This window comes from Megascapheus bottae, chromosome 17 (genome assembly GCF_031878675.1).
Source record: "Megascapheus bottae isolate mThoBot1 chromosome 17, mThoBot2.hap1, whole genome shotgun sequence".
In the NCBI taxonomy this organism is placed as follows: domain Eukaryota; kingdom Metazoa; phylum Chordata; class Mammalia; order Rodentia; family Geomyidae; genus Megascapheus; species Megascapheus bottae.
The window spans coordinates 40,814,419-40,829,302 of record NC_143525.1 but is presented as its reverse complement, the minus strand read 5'-3'; the positions used below and the strand labels follow the sequence as shown (position 1 = coordinate 40,829,302).

Below are 14,884 nucleotides of genomic sequence, written 5' to 3'. Positions count from 1 at the left end.
GGCAGTTTTAGGGCAAAAGAAAATGGTAATTGAAAACTAAAAGAAAATAAGGAATTTGGGAGTCCAATCTCTTCTCTTCTAGACCTCCTCCCCTTTTCACCATATCAGTCCCTAATCAGTTCTCCTATCACCTTGCCACTCAGCACCTCAAGTCTCAACTGGATTTCCACAGTAGGAAACAGTGGAGTGGGAATGTGCCGACTAGATGAAATCCACAGTCCCAAATGCTTTTATTGTAGGTTTCACACTTTTGGCCAAATTGACATTTCTTTCCAAGGAAAGAGCCTATGTGAGATGCCAAGAAATGGAAATCTACATTTTGCTCTAATGAATGTCTGCTTTGGTTAGCTGGCACAGCAACCCCTGCACATACTCTGAGCCACCAACCACCCTGTCTGCTTAGTCTCTAAATATACAGTATTAGCTTACATGGCAAATTTAAATTGCAATCCCCACTGAGATTTTTCTCCCCCTTCTATTTTCATTCCATTTGGCTATAATGATATCAAGAGTAATAACTTATACGAGACTAATGTCAAGATTGTAATTCTGCTGTCTCCAACTCTTGATTATTTTCAGCAGGTCAATCATTTCATTGTTCATCTCTTCTCATCTATTTTCCCTTGCCCCATTTCCCCCCTGTAATTAAAAAAACAATAACAATAAGGCTTTTTTTCAGTTGAATGCTTTTTCTATAAGAATTCTAGTCACTTTTTTTTTCTAGAAAAGTCAGTTAAGTTAGTTCATGAATCTATTTTGGGCTTAAATTTCATAAATTCTCTCCCAACCGATTTTTTTTTGCCAGTCCTGGGCTTGAGTTCAGGGCCTGAGCACTGTCCTTGGACTTTCTCAAGGCTAGAACTCTACCACTTGAGCCTCAGCACCACTTCCGGTTTTTTCTATATATGTGGTACCAAGGAATCGAACCTGGGTCTTCATGCATGCTAGGCAAGCACTTTAACCACAAGGTCAAACTCCCGGCCTTCCCAACCAAATTTTTAAAATACATTTTCTTCTTCATTCTGAATTATGTCATTCCATACTAGTTAAAATTAAGTTAAAGCATCCAAGGCCCAGGAGTACAGCAGTTAGGAGGTACAAAGGTTCTAGTGTTAGCTAAACCTAGGTGTGAATCCTGGCCCTTCCCATTCCTAACTCATTATCTGCAGGTAATTACTTATATTAATAGAGAGTTCATTATTTAATTTGAAAACTGAGGATAGTATTTGATATTTGAGTTTTTATAAGAATTAAATGAGATTTATAGTAGATATCTGGCACAATGCTCTGTTATATAACAAGCATTCTGTAAATAATAAGATAAAGGCACTTCATTATAGAAATATTTTTTAACCCATCAATGATTACCTATATATGAAGAAATGGATTCTAAGTTATTTTCATTATCCTTCCTCCTTTGTATTCTCTTCTATGTGCAACTCTGTGTTTTACTTTTGGAAAACTAAGGCCCAGACATCACCATTTCAGTTCTATCATAATCAATGTGTTTCTGGCCCAGTGAACACTGTAATGTAGTCTAATGTCCTTCCATGAAGATGTCATTACACCATAGACTTTTTTCTTCTTTTAGGAAGCAGGGTCAGAAGTTTGGTTCAAGTTTGTTTGCTGGAGCCTAGTTGTGGTCAGCTCTGGAGACTGGAAATTGGCATACATGCTTTCTCTAGTCGCTGTTACTTGTGAGCAAGAATAATGACTTCTCTTTATTTCATTGTTTTTTCCTATAAAGTCAGTTTTAAACCTCTCTCTTTTTTAAGTTTTTGGACATTTAAAATAAATAGTATAAGTAAAATACCTTCCTGAGCACACAGAAATACTCATTTTGTTGTTGGTGAGCGTCAAAAACAGAAGCATGATGTTGTTCATGTAGATTGGGATGTATGGGGGGTTTTACTGGGAAATTTGGAAAAGTTTGAGGAAATAGCTCCCACTGGCCCTTACAGTACATGGAGTACATGAATCTAGACACAGTGAGAAAACAAAACAAAATAAAACATGGTTCTCATGGTTTCTTAAAAGCCATTTTTCTCTTAGGTGGGTGATTGCTCCTGAAGAGCTCATGATATAAGAAGCAAAATCATATGGTTGAGTAAGACTCCTGGGCAGCTGAATTACTATGTGGCCCTGGACATGCTAATACATTCTAATAAGTGTTAATGCTATTGTTGATATAAGAGAATATGAAATAGGTCTTTTTTTGTTTTCTTCAGCTCAGCCCTATTACATCAGGGGCAAGCTTGATCTGGTGACTTTATGATGCATTAGAATATTGCTAATGCTAAATTGCAGTGCAAAAGCCCTGGACATCATGCCAAGGTTTTTTGGAAAGAATGAGTTTTTCTCATAGATGTTTGGAAGGTTCTGATGACTACATAAAATAGGAGTCTTTAGGGATGAGGGAGAAAATTGAAAATATATTAAGAAATCAGGAATCTGACAGGAAAAAACTTAGTATGGTAGGAAAAGAGCAGATTTTGCTACATAATACAGCTCACTGTTCTGGTAATGAGACACTTCAGTTGCAACACAATGCAAAGCTTACATTCAGCGGCCATATCAGGGTTCTCCTGATCGTAACTCAGACAAGCCTGTCTGGGTGCTTTTCTCTTATTATGTACCATACCATATAACATAAGTCTATAAAAACACATTAAGGTCTTTTGTAAAAATATAAAACATATTTTATAGCTTACTGGAACATATTACTAAATTTCCAATTATTCTGTCATGTTAGAATACATTGTGTCCTCTAGTAAATATCTGAATACTGATATATGTTACATCACAGTGTCATACTCTGATTATAAATAGAATGGGAGTGTTTTTATATTGTTCTTTCAAACTGATATGGCATGTCCGCAGCAACTGTAACCATATGCTAGGATTTCACTACTTTTCCAGTTACCCTTATAATCAGACATACAATTTAGAAAGCATTGCTATTTAATATGTTAATTGCCAACAAATAAATGACTTCTTAAAGTACTGCATAGCTGTCTACTATTTTTAAGAGAGCTCTTCAGAGGAGTAGTAAAAGAATTTGTCGGGGAAGCATTTGTAATTTATAGAACCTATATGTCTGAACCTTATAAGTAAATGCATCCACATGTAGATCATAATTTGCATGGAATAAGCATTTGTAATGGGTTCCCCTCTGTTTTTAGGTCAACTGAGACTATTTTTTTCTGTCTTTCTAGCTCTAAGAAAGCATCTTCCTCCAATATGTTTCTGACAAATCTGATGAATGTCTGAATAAGGCTTTAATGATTAAAAGATCAAATGCAGGGAGAGTCAGGGACTTTGGAGAACTTTAGCATTGTTGGTACAATGCCCTGTATGACTGAACATAGCTATCTGATTTTGCCAGAGGTGGTAGTCAGGCATGCTTTGTTAGCCCTCAGTTTACTTAGTTTACTAGCCTTAGTTAATTTGTCTGAGAGCACGAGGCTAGTTGCTTTTACTTTCAACTTTTTGCTAGTTAATTGGAAATAGAGTATTCCAGATTTGTCTGCCCAGAAACTTAGAACTGAGATCTGTTTCAACTTCCTGAGTAGCTAGGATTATAGGCATCCACTACTAGCACCCTGCTTCATTGTTATATTTTCATAGCAAGGCATATAGACATACCTTACTTGATTATAAGTAGGAAATGGTTAAATGTTATATGGAAACCCTTACAATTTGTATTATCACTATTCTTATTAGTTACATGAAACTTAGACTGTAGAAAATTTTCCCACACAATGAGTGATTTTTAGTTTGGTTCTATTATTTGGATATAAATATGCATATATTATGCCTTACTTAACCATTAAATTAATAATGGATTTTTTCTCTACCAAACATGATACTTTATGATTATCCATCTACTGTGCTTGTACATCTTTGCACATATTACCTCCATTTCTGTTTTCTTAGGTTAGATTCTTAGACAAGTAATTTGGAACAAAAGGAAATGGATTTTCTTAGGATAGTTGGTATCATGAGGTAAATTATGTTCCATAAAAGATTTAGTGGTTTTTCTCTTCACAAGAAGAACTTAATACCTTTAACTGCCAAATTCAAGCACTGGGCTCATTACAAAGAAAAATATAACATTAGGTCTGACTGGAGATGTTTGTTCTGGTTAATTAAAATTTTAGTTAATAGATAGTTGCCAAACATATCAGACATGACTTACTACTCTTCAAAAAATTCTAAGAGGCCTTTGCTAGTTTCTCAGCAACCAGTACAAATGTTAGAGATTGTGTTCATTGCAGAGTGATTGCTATTTTTTATTTTTATTTTTTTAAATGGGTACCAAGGTAACAAAACATTTTTGTCTCCTTTATTTTTTTGTTGTCATTACATTAGTAGAACAAAACAATATATAGTTATATGGGACTGATTTTTACTTCTATTAGAGAGAAATTAAATTGCCTTAAATACATGAGTATAATTTCTCATTAAGGTAAGAAATATTGCTTTAAAATAGGATTTTAAAATAGGATGGTAATGCAACAAAAAAACCCTTTTAAAAGAGATGTTAGAGCCTTAGATAGGGGTGGAACGAACAGAGGCAGTTTTACCCTCCACCTCATATGTCTTTTAAGGCTGATGTGTCTAAAATTATTAACCTGATAACAAAACAACTGTGTATATTTGAGTTTGAAAATCCAAATATAAACTCAAATTTAATTGCTATGCCTTGTCCAGTATGACTGTTATTAACAAAGCTTTTCTCTGGAAAATGCCAGTAAAATTTGTTAGATTTTATCCCTCATGAAGTTGGTATGACGTGTCCACTAAGGACCTGGAAAGAAAAATGGGCTTAATTTTTCTTTCCTGTATGTACTCTGGGACAGCCATCCCCACACATCATCTTCTCATCCTCAGAAAGCTCCAGAAAAGGATATGATGAAGCTTATTGTACAGATGTTCAGTGGAGGATCTGACAGTGTAGGTTATATTTGAAGGCTACAACTAATAAAAGGTATAATGGTGATTAAACTCAGTCTTTCTAGTTCCAGGTTTTCTCCTTTCACTCTACAGATCAGCCTTTCCAGGAGATTTTTAGCAGAAGAGTTATTTTTCTGTGGTTTGGATGCTTCCATGAGAAAGCCTCATGGTTATAATCAGTGGGAAATAGGTCTGAGTGATGCCTGAGGATAGAGTTGAAGTTGGAGCCTATGTTTATGCTGTAGAGTAGTCACCACCTACTAGAAGGAGAGGCATATGCTGGGGTCGTGGTCTGAGCAGGTCCCCATCCTTTCATGTTATAAGCTGAGACTTGAGCAAAATATTGTTGGCCCTGCAAAGAATTGAAATAGAATAATGCATCAGACATTGAAGTTAATCACTTTTACTATAGAAGCAGGTACTTTGTATTTGGTCATTAACTTGCTCATCCTTTGAGATTCCACTGTCTGTACTTTCCATTCTTTTCTTAATTTTCCTAGCCATTATGTTTTTTTTATTGTGGCCATATTTGAAATATCCTTTAGTTTCTATGTTCAAAATTGGAATATCATATTTTTCCCAACTCCCCTCCCAACTAGAAACCAATTTTTCTAAAGTTTACCAAAACCACAAGTCACCCACCCTCACCTCTTTCTCTTTTCTTTCCCCTCCCCAGAGGGGAAAAAAAAATCTGCTCCTTTAGTTAATCAACTTACTTTCAAAAGTTAATAAGGAATAATAAATATCTTTTCAAATTAGTACATTACAGACTGGCCTCATTCTTTTAGTGGCTGCATAGTACTTCACTTTAGCTCATTTTCTATTGATGGACATTTGGATTGCTGTCATTTTGTGCCACAAAAATCACGTTGCAATAAATATCCTTTACCAGGCTGTTGAAATATTTAAAATAATGGCTTATAGTCCTTAATGCTCTGTGTGTGTGTGTGTGTGTGTGTGTGTGTGTGTGTGTGTGTGTGTGGTCTGTCTGTCTGTCTGTCTGTCATGGGGCTTGAACTCTGGGCCTGGCCTCTGTCCCTGCCCTCTTCAGCTCAAGGCTAGTGCTCTACCACTTGAGCCATAGCACCACTTCCAGTTTTCTGGTGGTTAAATGACCAGTACTTTTTATGTCTGGGTTGGCTTTGAACCCAGGTCCTCAGATTTCAGCCTCCTGAGTAGCTAGGATGATAGGTATGAGCTACCAGTGTCTGGCTCCTTAATGTATTTTTTATGGCATTAAGAGTTAAAAGTTATGGGTGCTGGTGGCTCACACCTGTCATCCTAGCTACTCAGGAGGCTGAGATCTGAGGATCACGGTTCAAAGCAAGCCCAGGCAGAAAGGTCCATGAGACTCTTCTCCAGTTAACCAACAAATAGTCAGAAGTGGAGCTGTGATTCTAGTACTAGTTAGCTTTAAGTAAAAGGAGCCTAGCGACACCCAGGCCCAGAGTTCAAGCCTCACTACTGGCACAGAAAAAAAAATTAAGAAGTTGTTTTCTTTTGCTGGTAATCCTTTAAAATGTTTTGTGTGGTTTTATATTTTGCTTTGAATTTTTTTCTTTTTGTAATGAAACTGAAAGAGCATTTAAGAAACTAACATTTGATGAAACATTGTTTACAAAAATTGTTAAAAGGGTGTTTGAAGTAAAAAAACACACATCTTTGCTAGGGATTTAATAATATTGGCCTTACCATATTCTGAAGTCAATTTTTTTCTCACATTGAAAATGGGTTTCTGTGTGCTGCAAAGTTATAGGGATTATGCAGAAGTGTAAATCTGCTTCCAGGCTTTTATATGATTAGGATAATGTCTGCATCACTCTCATTGGATGGCCAGCTGGAAAAAGTTAATCCCTATAAAAATTAGTTCAGATATTAGAGAAATCCTCTATGGAGAGTTTTCCATTTTTATTGACATATCACTTTTTCTTTTAAGAAATGGAAATTCCCTAAGGTTCCTTTTGGCCTTCTTCCATCAAATGAGCCAGAGGGTTGGAATCGCTCTTCTGCTGATAGCATCTCTGGGGGCCACCCACTCAGGGGTTTGTTTGCTCTGGTAATCCACAGTTCTGGTCCCTGGTATAGACATGCTAATAGAACTAAAAGTCAGGATACTTGGTGGTGACCTAACTATCAAGAATTACATTAGAATACACTAGTTCAGACTTGAAAAGATGTAGCCTAATGCAGCCTTAGTAGGCGGGTTTCAGGATTATATGTTACAGATAACTATTTTAATTGACTTGACTTTAAGGAAACAACAACAGAACTATCTGTGTACTTCTCCCATATGAAAGTCTGATGATATTATTTGAATTAGGTAAAATTAAGTTTATTTTAAGATGATTTGATTAAAATGGTGTTTTTCTTTTGTATTATAACTGAGGATAATATAGGACTCATTTCAGGTTGAACTGATTTATTAGGTATTTTTTGCTTTTCATTCCTTCATATGGTTCCTAGTTCTGTAAATAGTGTTTGAATTTAGGTTGGTTAAACAAATAAATATGGTTTGTTCTAGTTTTTCATTCACAGTTTAAAGGTTTAGGTTACTGAGAAATGTAGTTCCACCATATATAATTTCTTTTTATGTAGAAGCAGATTTAGAGAGTTTTTTTTCTTTTTAATCAAGGGAAAAGGATATTTCTCAGGAAATTGTGTGACTCCAATTGATGACTGATCTCAGCTGAGACTGTGGGGCTGAGGGCTCGATTAAGCTGTTATTTTTTACCATCAGACAGGGAGTCAAAATTGGATCTCTCAGAGCCTTTGATCCCCAGCAGATTAGACTGTGATCCAGAAAGCAGCAGCTTTCAAGGCTTGCATGAGGCCAGTCTTTTTCTGATCTCTTTAGAACATGGCAGCTTACAAAGTGGTTCATGCTGTCTGCTTACTCCTTTGTGAAGTTCAGATTATGGATACCAGATACATCACATTTAATGAGTGTCAGTTGTTGCCACAGGGCTGGGTGTTGACTGTTGCTTCCAGAAGTAGGCGTTTGCCACCAAGCATCCCAGTGCAAACATCAGTAGCATCAGGGAATGGCAGATGTACCAGGAGGACATTTACCGTTGCAAGTCCTGTGATTGTGCACCTCAGGGTCTGCAGGTTATCCATAATGATTTCTCCAGCTGAAGGAGAAAAGTCTTCTGACATGCTCCATTCCACTGGAGGGATAAGGAAGAAAGAAACAATAATTTTAGTCATGTCAAGAAGGCTCCTTGTAGTTTGTAATTCTATCCTTTTTTTTCCTTCCTTCCTTCCTTCCTTCCTTCCTTCCTTCCTTCCTTCCTTCCTTCCTTCCTTCCTTCCTTCCTATTCACAGGGCTTGAATTTAGGGTCTGGGTGCTGTCTCTGAGGGTTTTTTGTTTTTGTTTTTTTTGGCTCAAGGCTACCATTTGAGCCACAGATCCACTTCTGGCATTTTCTTTTGGGTGGTGGTGGTTGATCAGAGATAAGAATCTCAGGGACTTTCTTGCCTGGTCTGACTTGGAACCATGATCCTCAGACCTCAGCCTCCTGAGTGGTTAGGATTCTAGCTAGGCACAGGCTACCAGTGTCCAGCAGAGTATCTTGTAATTATTAGAAACAAAGTTTATTTATTTCCTTTTTCTTTCAGTATCACATCTCACAATCTTTTGGATTTCAAGTCAGTTTCCAAGTTCATTTTTATTCCAAGTTTAAGTTTCTTTTTTAAAAGGGGAACCTAAAAATAATTCAGTTGTCATTAATATATCTTATGAGATTTTTTTGAACCTTAGTAAGTATAACTTATATAAAAATACATGTTAGTTTTTGTGATGTACTTTTTATGGAAGTACTGGGATTTGTACTGTTAAATATGATTATATATTGCTTAATAACAATTATAAGAAATATACAATTTGAAACTGGTTTTCTTGTACAAACACCATAGAATATATTTATACAAGGTAAGTCAGGTAAAATGTCACTAAGTTATACATAGTTGATCCATTGGTAATTAAATGTTCTTATGGCATGCATGACAGTATAGCTTTGTATATTAGACCATTTTGTGTGTGCTTGTATGTACAAATATACATGCCACATTATATGAATGGTTCATTATGTAAAGAGAATAAACAACTTACTGCATAGGAGAGGTAAAGGGTCCATTAGGGGATTACATTCTGTTTCTTTTCTCAACTGTGTTCTGCTTCTAACATTCTACTAAAAATGTTCTTTTAAGGTCCTAGCTCATCCCAAGTAAAGAAGGTTCTTTGTTTTTTCCCCATCATTGACACTTTCTCTTTCTGGAAACACTCTTCCTTCTGTGTTTTTGTGTTTCCTTTTTCCTTTACTCCTTTTTTATTGGCTTTGCTTCAGCACTAGAATCTTGGAGTTGGTAGATGACCTGTGCAATGCTTTTCTTGTCTGACATGAACCCCAAGATGGCTGTTCATTTACATTTAAATCATCCAAGTTTTAACACCTCATTTTACTGTAAACCATATTTTTTCATAACATTTTTCCATTGGTCCCAAAAGCCATGACCGTGAAAAGTAAATAACTGTTTACACATGATGCATTTTTTAAAGGCAGGCTTCAGTGAAGCTCAAGAAGCTGAAGTCACATAAACCGCTAAGCTAGAGGCCATAAAACTTAAGGTATATCTTTATGACACTTGAATATTTTATAATTGTGTCAATTCACCTCCAGATCTTTCCCCCCTTCCCTTTCCTATTTCAAATAAACAAATAAACATATATACAGTATACCAGATAACAAGGTAAGATACTCTTAACAATATGAGAATAACCAAGGGACATCAAAAGAGATAAGAAATAACATAGTACATTAAGAACAACAATCACACATTATATAGCTCTTATTTCCATGTCAACCCAGATCTTGCTGCTTCCTTGAGTCATCCATTCTTTGCTTTTGAGTCATTTCCTTAACCCTCCTTACATCCCAATGAATCCAAGTTGTTTCTTGTTTCCTCCTCTCTCTTTTCTTTCTCTCCCTCCCTCCTTCCCTCCCTTCCTTCCTCCCTCCCTCCCTCCCTCCCTCCTTCCCTCCCTCTCTCCCTTCCTCCCTTCCTTCCTCTGTCATCTGTCTCTGTCTCTGTTTCTGTCTCTGTCTTCTCTGTCTCTCTCCCCCCTCTCTCTCTGCATCTCTCTCTCTCTCTCTTTGGAAATTTCTTTCCCCTTTTGAGACATCCTGCCATTTTTGGCCTCCCCTAGATTTTGCAACACTCCCTTTCTATTGCTTCTCTGTCCTTTGGCTGTTTCTTTTTACGTTTTTCTTCCCCTAAGTTCCTTAGCACCTTTTTTTCCCTTGTGGTGTACCTTGGGACCTTTTTTTTTTTTCTCTCTTCCCCCCCCCCTTTCCATTTGTTGTTCCATTGCTGATCTTTGCTTTTAGGTTTCCAGTAATGAGCTTTAAAATCTATGACTCTAGATGTAGCTTCTCTTGAATTCGAATTTCTTCTTATAAATCTCCATTTGGGTGCCTCCAACTCTAAGTTCTCTAAGAACTTAGTTCTTAGCTCTCTACGAATTTATTTCAGCCAATGTTTTCTCAATGTTAGCTAATAGTACTTTTTTTTTTTGCCAGTCCTGGGCTTGAGCTCAAGGCCTGAGCACTGTCTTTGGACTTTCTCAAGCTAGAGCTCTACCACTTGAGCCTCAGCACTATTTTCGGCTTTTTTTCTATGTATGTGGTACCAAGGAATTGAACCAGGGTCTTCGGGCATGCTAGGCAAGCACTCTATCATTAGGCCAAACTCCCAGCTCCAGCTAATAGTACTTCTATATATCCCATCACTCAGCCAAAAATCTTAGCACATACTTGCCTCCTCCTTTCCCCTTTCTTAGAATTACTTGATCACTAAACCTAATTGCTGATACTTCTAAAGTGCCACTTATAACTTCCTCCTTTCTCCTCTGCAATAATCATAGAACAGGCTCAACTCATAATGGCTTCCTAATTGATTTTTTGGCTTATGTCTTCATCCTCACATACAGCCATCTTACTTTAACTTGAATCACAGTTTAAAAATGCGGATCTAATTATCCATCCCTTTACCTAAAATCTCATCATAATATCCAGTTGCTTTGAGAACAAAATGAAATCTTAACAAGCCGTTCAAGGACTTTCATGACTAGTGTTAACCCTATACTACTATTCTCATCTCTTGATTTGCTAGAAGAAAACTTTTTTTTTGCTGTAAGTCCCTATTATCTGATTATTGTGTGTTCTTTTCTTCCTCTATGTTTTCTATTTATCTTCAAACCTTTGCTTGGTGAAATTCTATAAGATCTAGCAAAGCCAACTGTAATCTTCTCAGAACTAAATACACCTGTTTTTGTTCTTTCAAGTCATTTATTCATATAAAATAAGCTTTACTACACTGTATTATGTTTTATGGGATTGGCTTTTTCTCTTGTTAGATTGAGATAGTACTGTTTGAAGAATTTGACTGTATTTGTGTATATGTGTGTGTTGTATAAATATCCTATAAAAGACTGTAGTACTTTCTCCAGTATGATGATTATTTTTCTTCCATGAGAATCTTTTCTAAATTTCTGCCTTTGAAACTCTTACGTTATAAAATGTAATTAGAATCAAGTGATTAAGATTATGTGTTAACTCTCAAGTCATTCCTTTGTTTCCTTATAGTATATATTCTAAAACTTTTCTCCTCTTTCTTTCTCTGTTTCTGTTTCTTGCTCTCTTGCAGTACTGGGGTTTTGAAATCAATTTCACATGTTTGCTAGGTAAGCACACTATCACTTGAACTGGGCCTTAGCTAAATTATATATCTCTATCTTGTTGTAGTATTTAGGTAACTATGTATGTTTGTATAGTTTTCAGAATGTTTAGGATTTTTATGAGCTGTTTACTCTTAAAGACTTTTAGTTTCTAAAAGTCTAAGGGATGTGTGTAATCAGAAAATAAAGTTTGTACCTGATTGTAGCTAACAGGAAAAAGAATGATTGAAGGAAGTATTACAAACAAAACAAAATAAAACAAAGTAGCAGGTGTGCAAGGACATTTACAAACAGCAAAAGATGTAAGAATACTGTAGAAGAAAAAAAGTCTTTGGTTACCATTGACAAAGATTGTAGCAAAATCCCAAGCCGGAGGTTTACAATCAAGGGTTTGTGACTATAGTCTAAGAATTCTGGATGACTTCCCCAAACAAAGTAAAGATTAGAGGGAATAATACAAGATTATTTGGCAAGTGATTAATGAAAAGATTAAAAATTTGGGAGAAAACATGGTTAACTTTTGAATAAAATATTAATGTTCTATTGAAATGTTTGAAAAGCATGCTTCAGGTGGAGAAACAGAGCCTGGGTTTTTGAAAGACAGAACAAAATTAGCAACAGGTTTGTAAAGAGCTGTGGTTCTACTGTGGAGGTTGGTCTTCCAGATTTTAAGTCTAATTTGATCTTACAAAACATCTGAAAGATGCGAGGGAAAGAGAGGGAAAACATTTTCCTTGTTGGAAAGGCCAATCTCTTAAGGGCTACCAACAGTGCTTGTCTTCCATGTGCTTCTTTGGGTTGGAGGACTCCTTTTGACAGAAAGCTGCACAGAGACAAAAGATGCTCTGATCATTTAAAGAATAAGCTTGGAGTAGTGAGCAGGAGTCACTTGAGAGAGCACTTGGGAATTTTAGGAAGGCAATCTAGTTGCTGTTTCTGGAAAGTTATATGTAGTTAGTTTAAAAACTTCACCTTGAGAAAATCACTTATGAGCCTGATCTAAGTCTCTGAAGGGTAAGAACTATGCATGTGAACTTTAAAACTACATATGACTTTTAATTTTAAGATGAAGATCAGAGAAACTGTTTTTACTTACACTTGGGAAGTAAAAGCAGTAGCCGCACAGTGGTTCCTACCAGTTAAAAATTAGTATGAAGGGTAACAGATATGACCAGTGTTAGTGTTCCTTAAAATCTAGCTCTGGATCAAACTATGATTCACTATATTTGCATCAAATAACTGAATATTTTAAATGGGAGGCTCTTTTACTTTAGCAATTATGTAATTTTTATCTAAGATGCGAAAGTAGTCATTTGGGCAGAGCTATCATTTAGATATAATATGAACTCTCTCAAACTCGTGCGTAAGGTGGGCTCCAGAGAAACTGTTTATAGGTGGAGCCCTTAGGAGGTGATGAGATTGTTAAGAGGGGTTAATGAATCTCATGGAACTGCATTAGGCACCATAAGAGTGCCTTGTTAATAAAACAAGGCAGTCCCTTGTGTTTGGTCTCTGCTGCACATTCATGTTTGCCTTTCTGATGCTTGTTGAAGAAACATGAGATATTGCTGGTACCAGGCACTTGGGCTTCCTAGCCTCAGAACCACAGGCCAAGGCAAATCTCTTTGCTTTGTAAATTTCCCAGTGTGAGGTATTTTGTTATAGCACCAGAAAATGGATTGAGGCAGGCAGGAAAGTTCTAGCTTTATACCACGAATACTTGACGGCAGCTACATAAAGTTTGGAAACTTAAGCAGAAAAGAGTGCTTGATGTTCTTATTTGGTTACCTAAAGCTTAATGTCATGGGAAGTACTGCTTCAGTGACAAAAATAGAAAAATTACAGTTGGAGGTTTTCTGGGGCACAATCAGACGATTCAGGTGAATTTGAATCGAAGCCTGTGGGTGCAGATGTATAGACTGTGTACTCTCCACCTAAGTATTAACACTCTTTAAGTTGTAGTCTAGCTTAATGAGGAGTGAAGAGTATGAAGAAGTAAAAGTGTGTATGTGTTTGTGCACAAGTACATGCACACCCCCTCACACGCACAATAGTAATACTGAATTAAGTTCCCTTCAGTTGATTACCTCACAAAGAAACCTCAATTTGTGCAGATTATTCTTACTCTCAAATGCCTCCAGGCCTAGAATTATTTGATCCCATTTACAGCCTTAAGAAGAGCATACTGTAAATGTTACATTCTTTCTTCTTGTTCAGATCTCACTCACACACTCAGCCTTATCTGTGACTTAACCTCAGACCACTGCTTATGTGGTTTGATCCATTTCTGTGCCTTCCTCTTCCCCCAAAACTTCTACTTTGAACTAAAGCTTCCCTCTTTACTATAACTTCTCTAATTCCCAATGGCAACATGTTTGGGAATTTTCTCATAGTAGTTTTTATATATTTTCTACATTTCAGTTACTTGCTTCATTGTTTTGTATTTTTGTTTTTAAGAGATATGTTTCTATAGTTTAAAAGCTCCAGGGATTTAGTGTGATTAATACAGTTTTCCAAAGCCATCCCTCTTAAACCCAGGTGCACAGAATACAAGATTCTTGATTTTGAAATACTTGAGTTTAAAGCAGACAGATGTCTAATACTGTTATGTAGTGAATTTAAAAAAATACAGTGTTGGAATAGAGAAAAAAAACAGTAAAAAAAATAAGAGAATGGAATTTGCTTGTGCTGCTCAGGGGTTGAGGTTGTGATGTGATTAATCCTTGCTTTCTACATAACACAATCTTGAAATTTTCAGTCATCCATATTGCTTTTTAGAAACTAGAACAACACAAGTGTATTTCCGCTTTTTTATCAGCTTTTGATGGAACCAAAACATCATTCTTACTAGTCACATTCACCCTGGCGCCTTAGCTAATGAATGGAATTTGGCTAGACTGGCCAGCCCAGCACCAGAGCGTTATGAAATCTTCCTCTGAGCCATCTAAATGTGCATTTCTAACCTTCCAGGCCAATCAGAGCTCACGAGGAACAGAGAGGGAGGAAGGACACACTGGCTAGGAGACCCAGACAGATCAAATACAGTCATTTCTAGTGATGAGAAGAGGTCTTTTCCTGCAACAAGAACCCACTCAACACTTGTGGCTTTTAAATTGGGAACTAACATGCAATCTTGGGCTGGGAATTCTGTTTAGCTCTGGCAAGATAGAGATTGGGGCTGCTTGCATTTT

The 14,884-nt window shown here is 36.5% G+C and overlaps 1 protein-coding gene across 1 annotated transcript in view; it reads right to left on the bottom strand.

Annotated features, from left to right (window-relative positions):
• Ankfn1 (ankyrin repeat and fibronectin type III domain containing 1) overlaps positions 1 to 14,884 on the bottom strand; it is a 158,344-nt gene that overhangs the window by 76,382 nt on the left and 67,078 nt on the right. Inside the window, exons 6-7 of the mRNA XM_090351739.1 lie at positions 8,026 to 8,123; positions 5,218 to 5,308 (exon numbers count right to left, since the gene is read on the bottom strand). Coding sequence (XP_090207865.1) covers positions 5,218 to 5,308; positions 8,026 to 8,123 — 189 coding nt within the window. The remainder of the gene's footprint in view (positions 1 to 5,217; positions 5,309 to 8,025; positions 8,124 to 14,884) is intronic.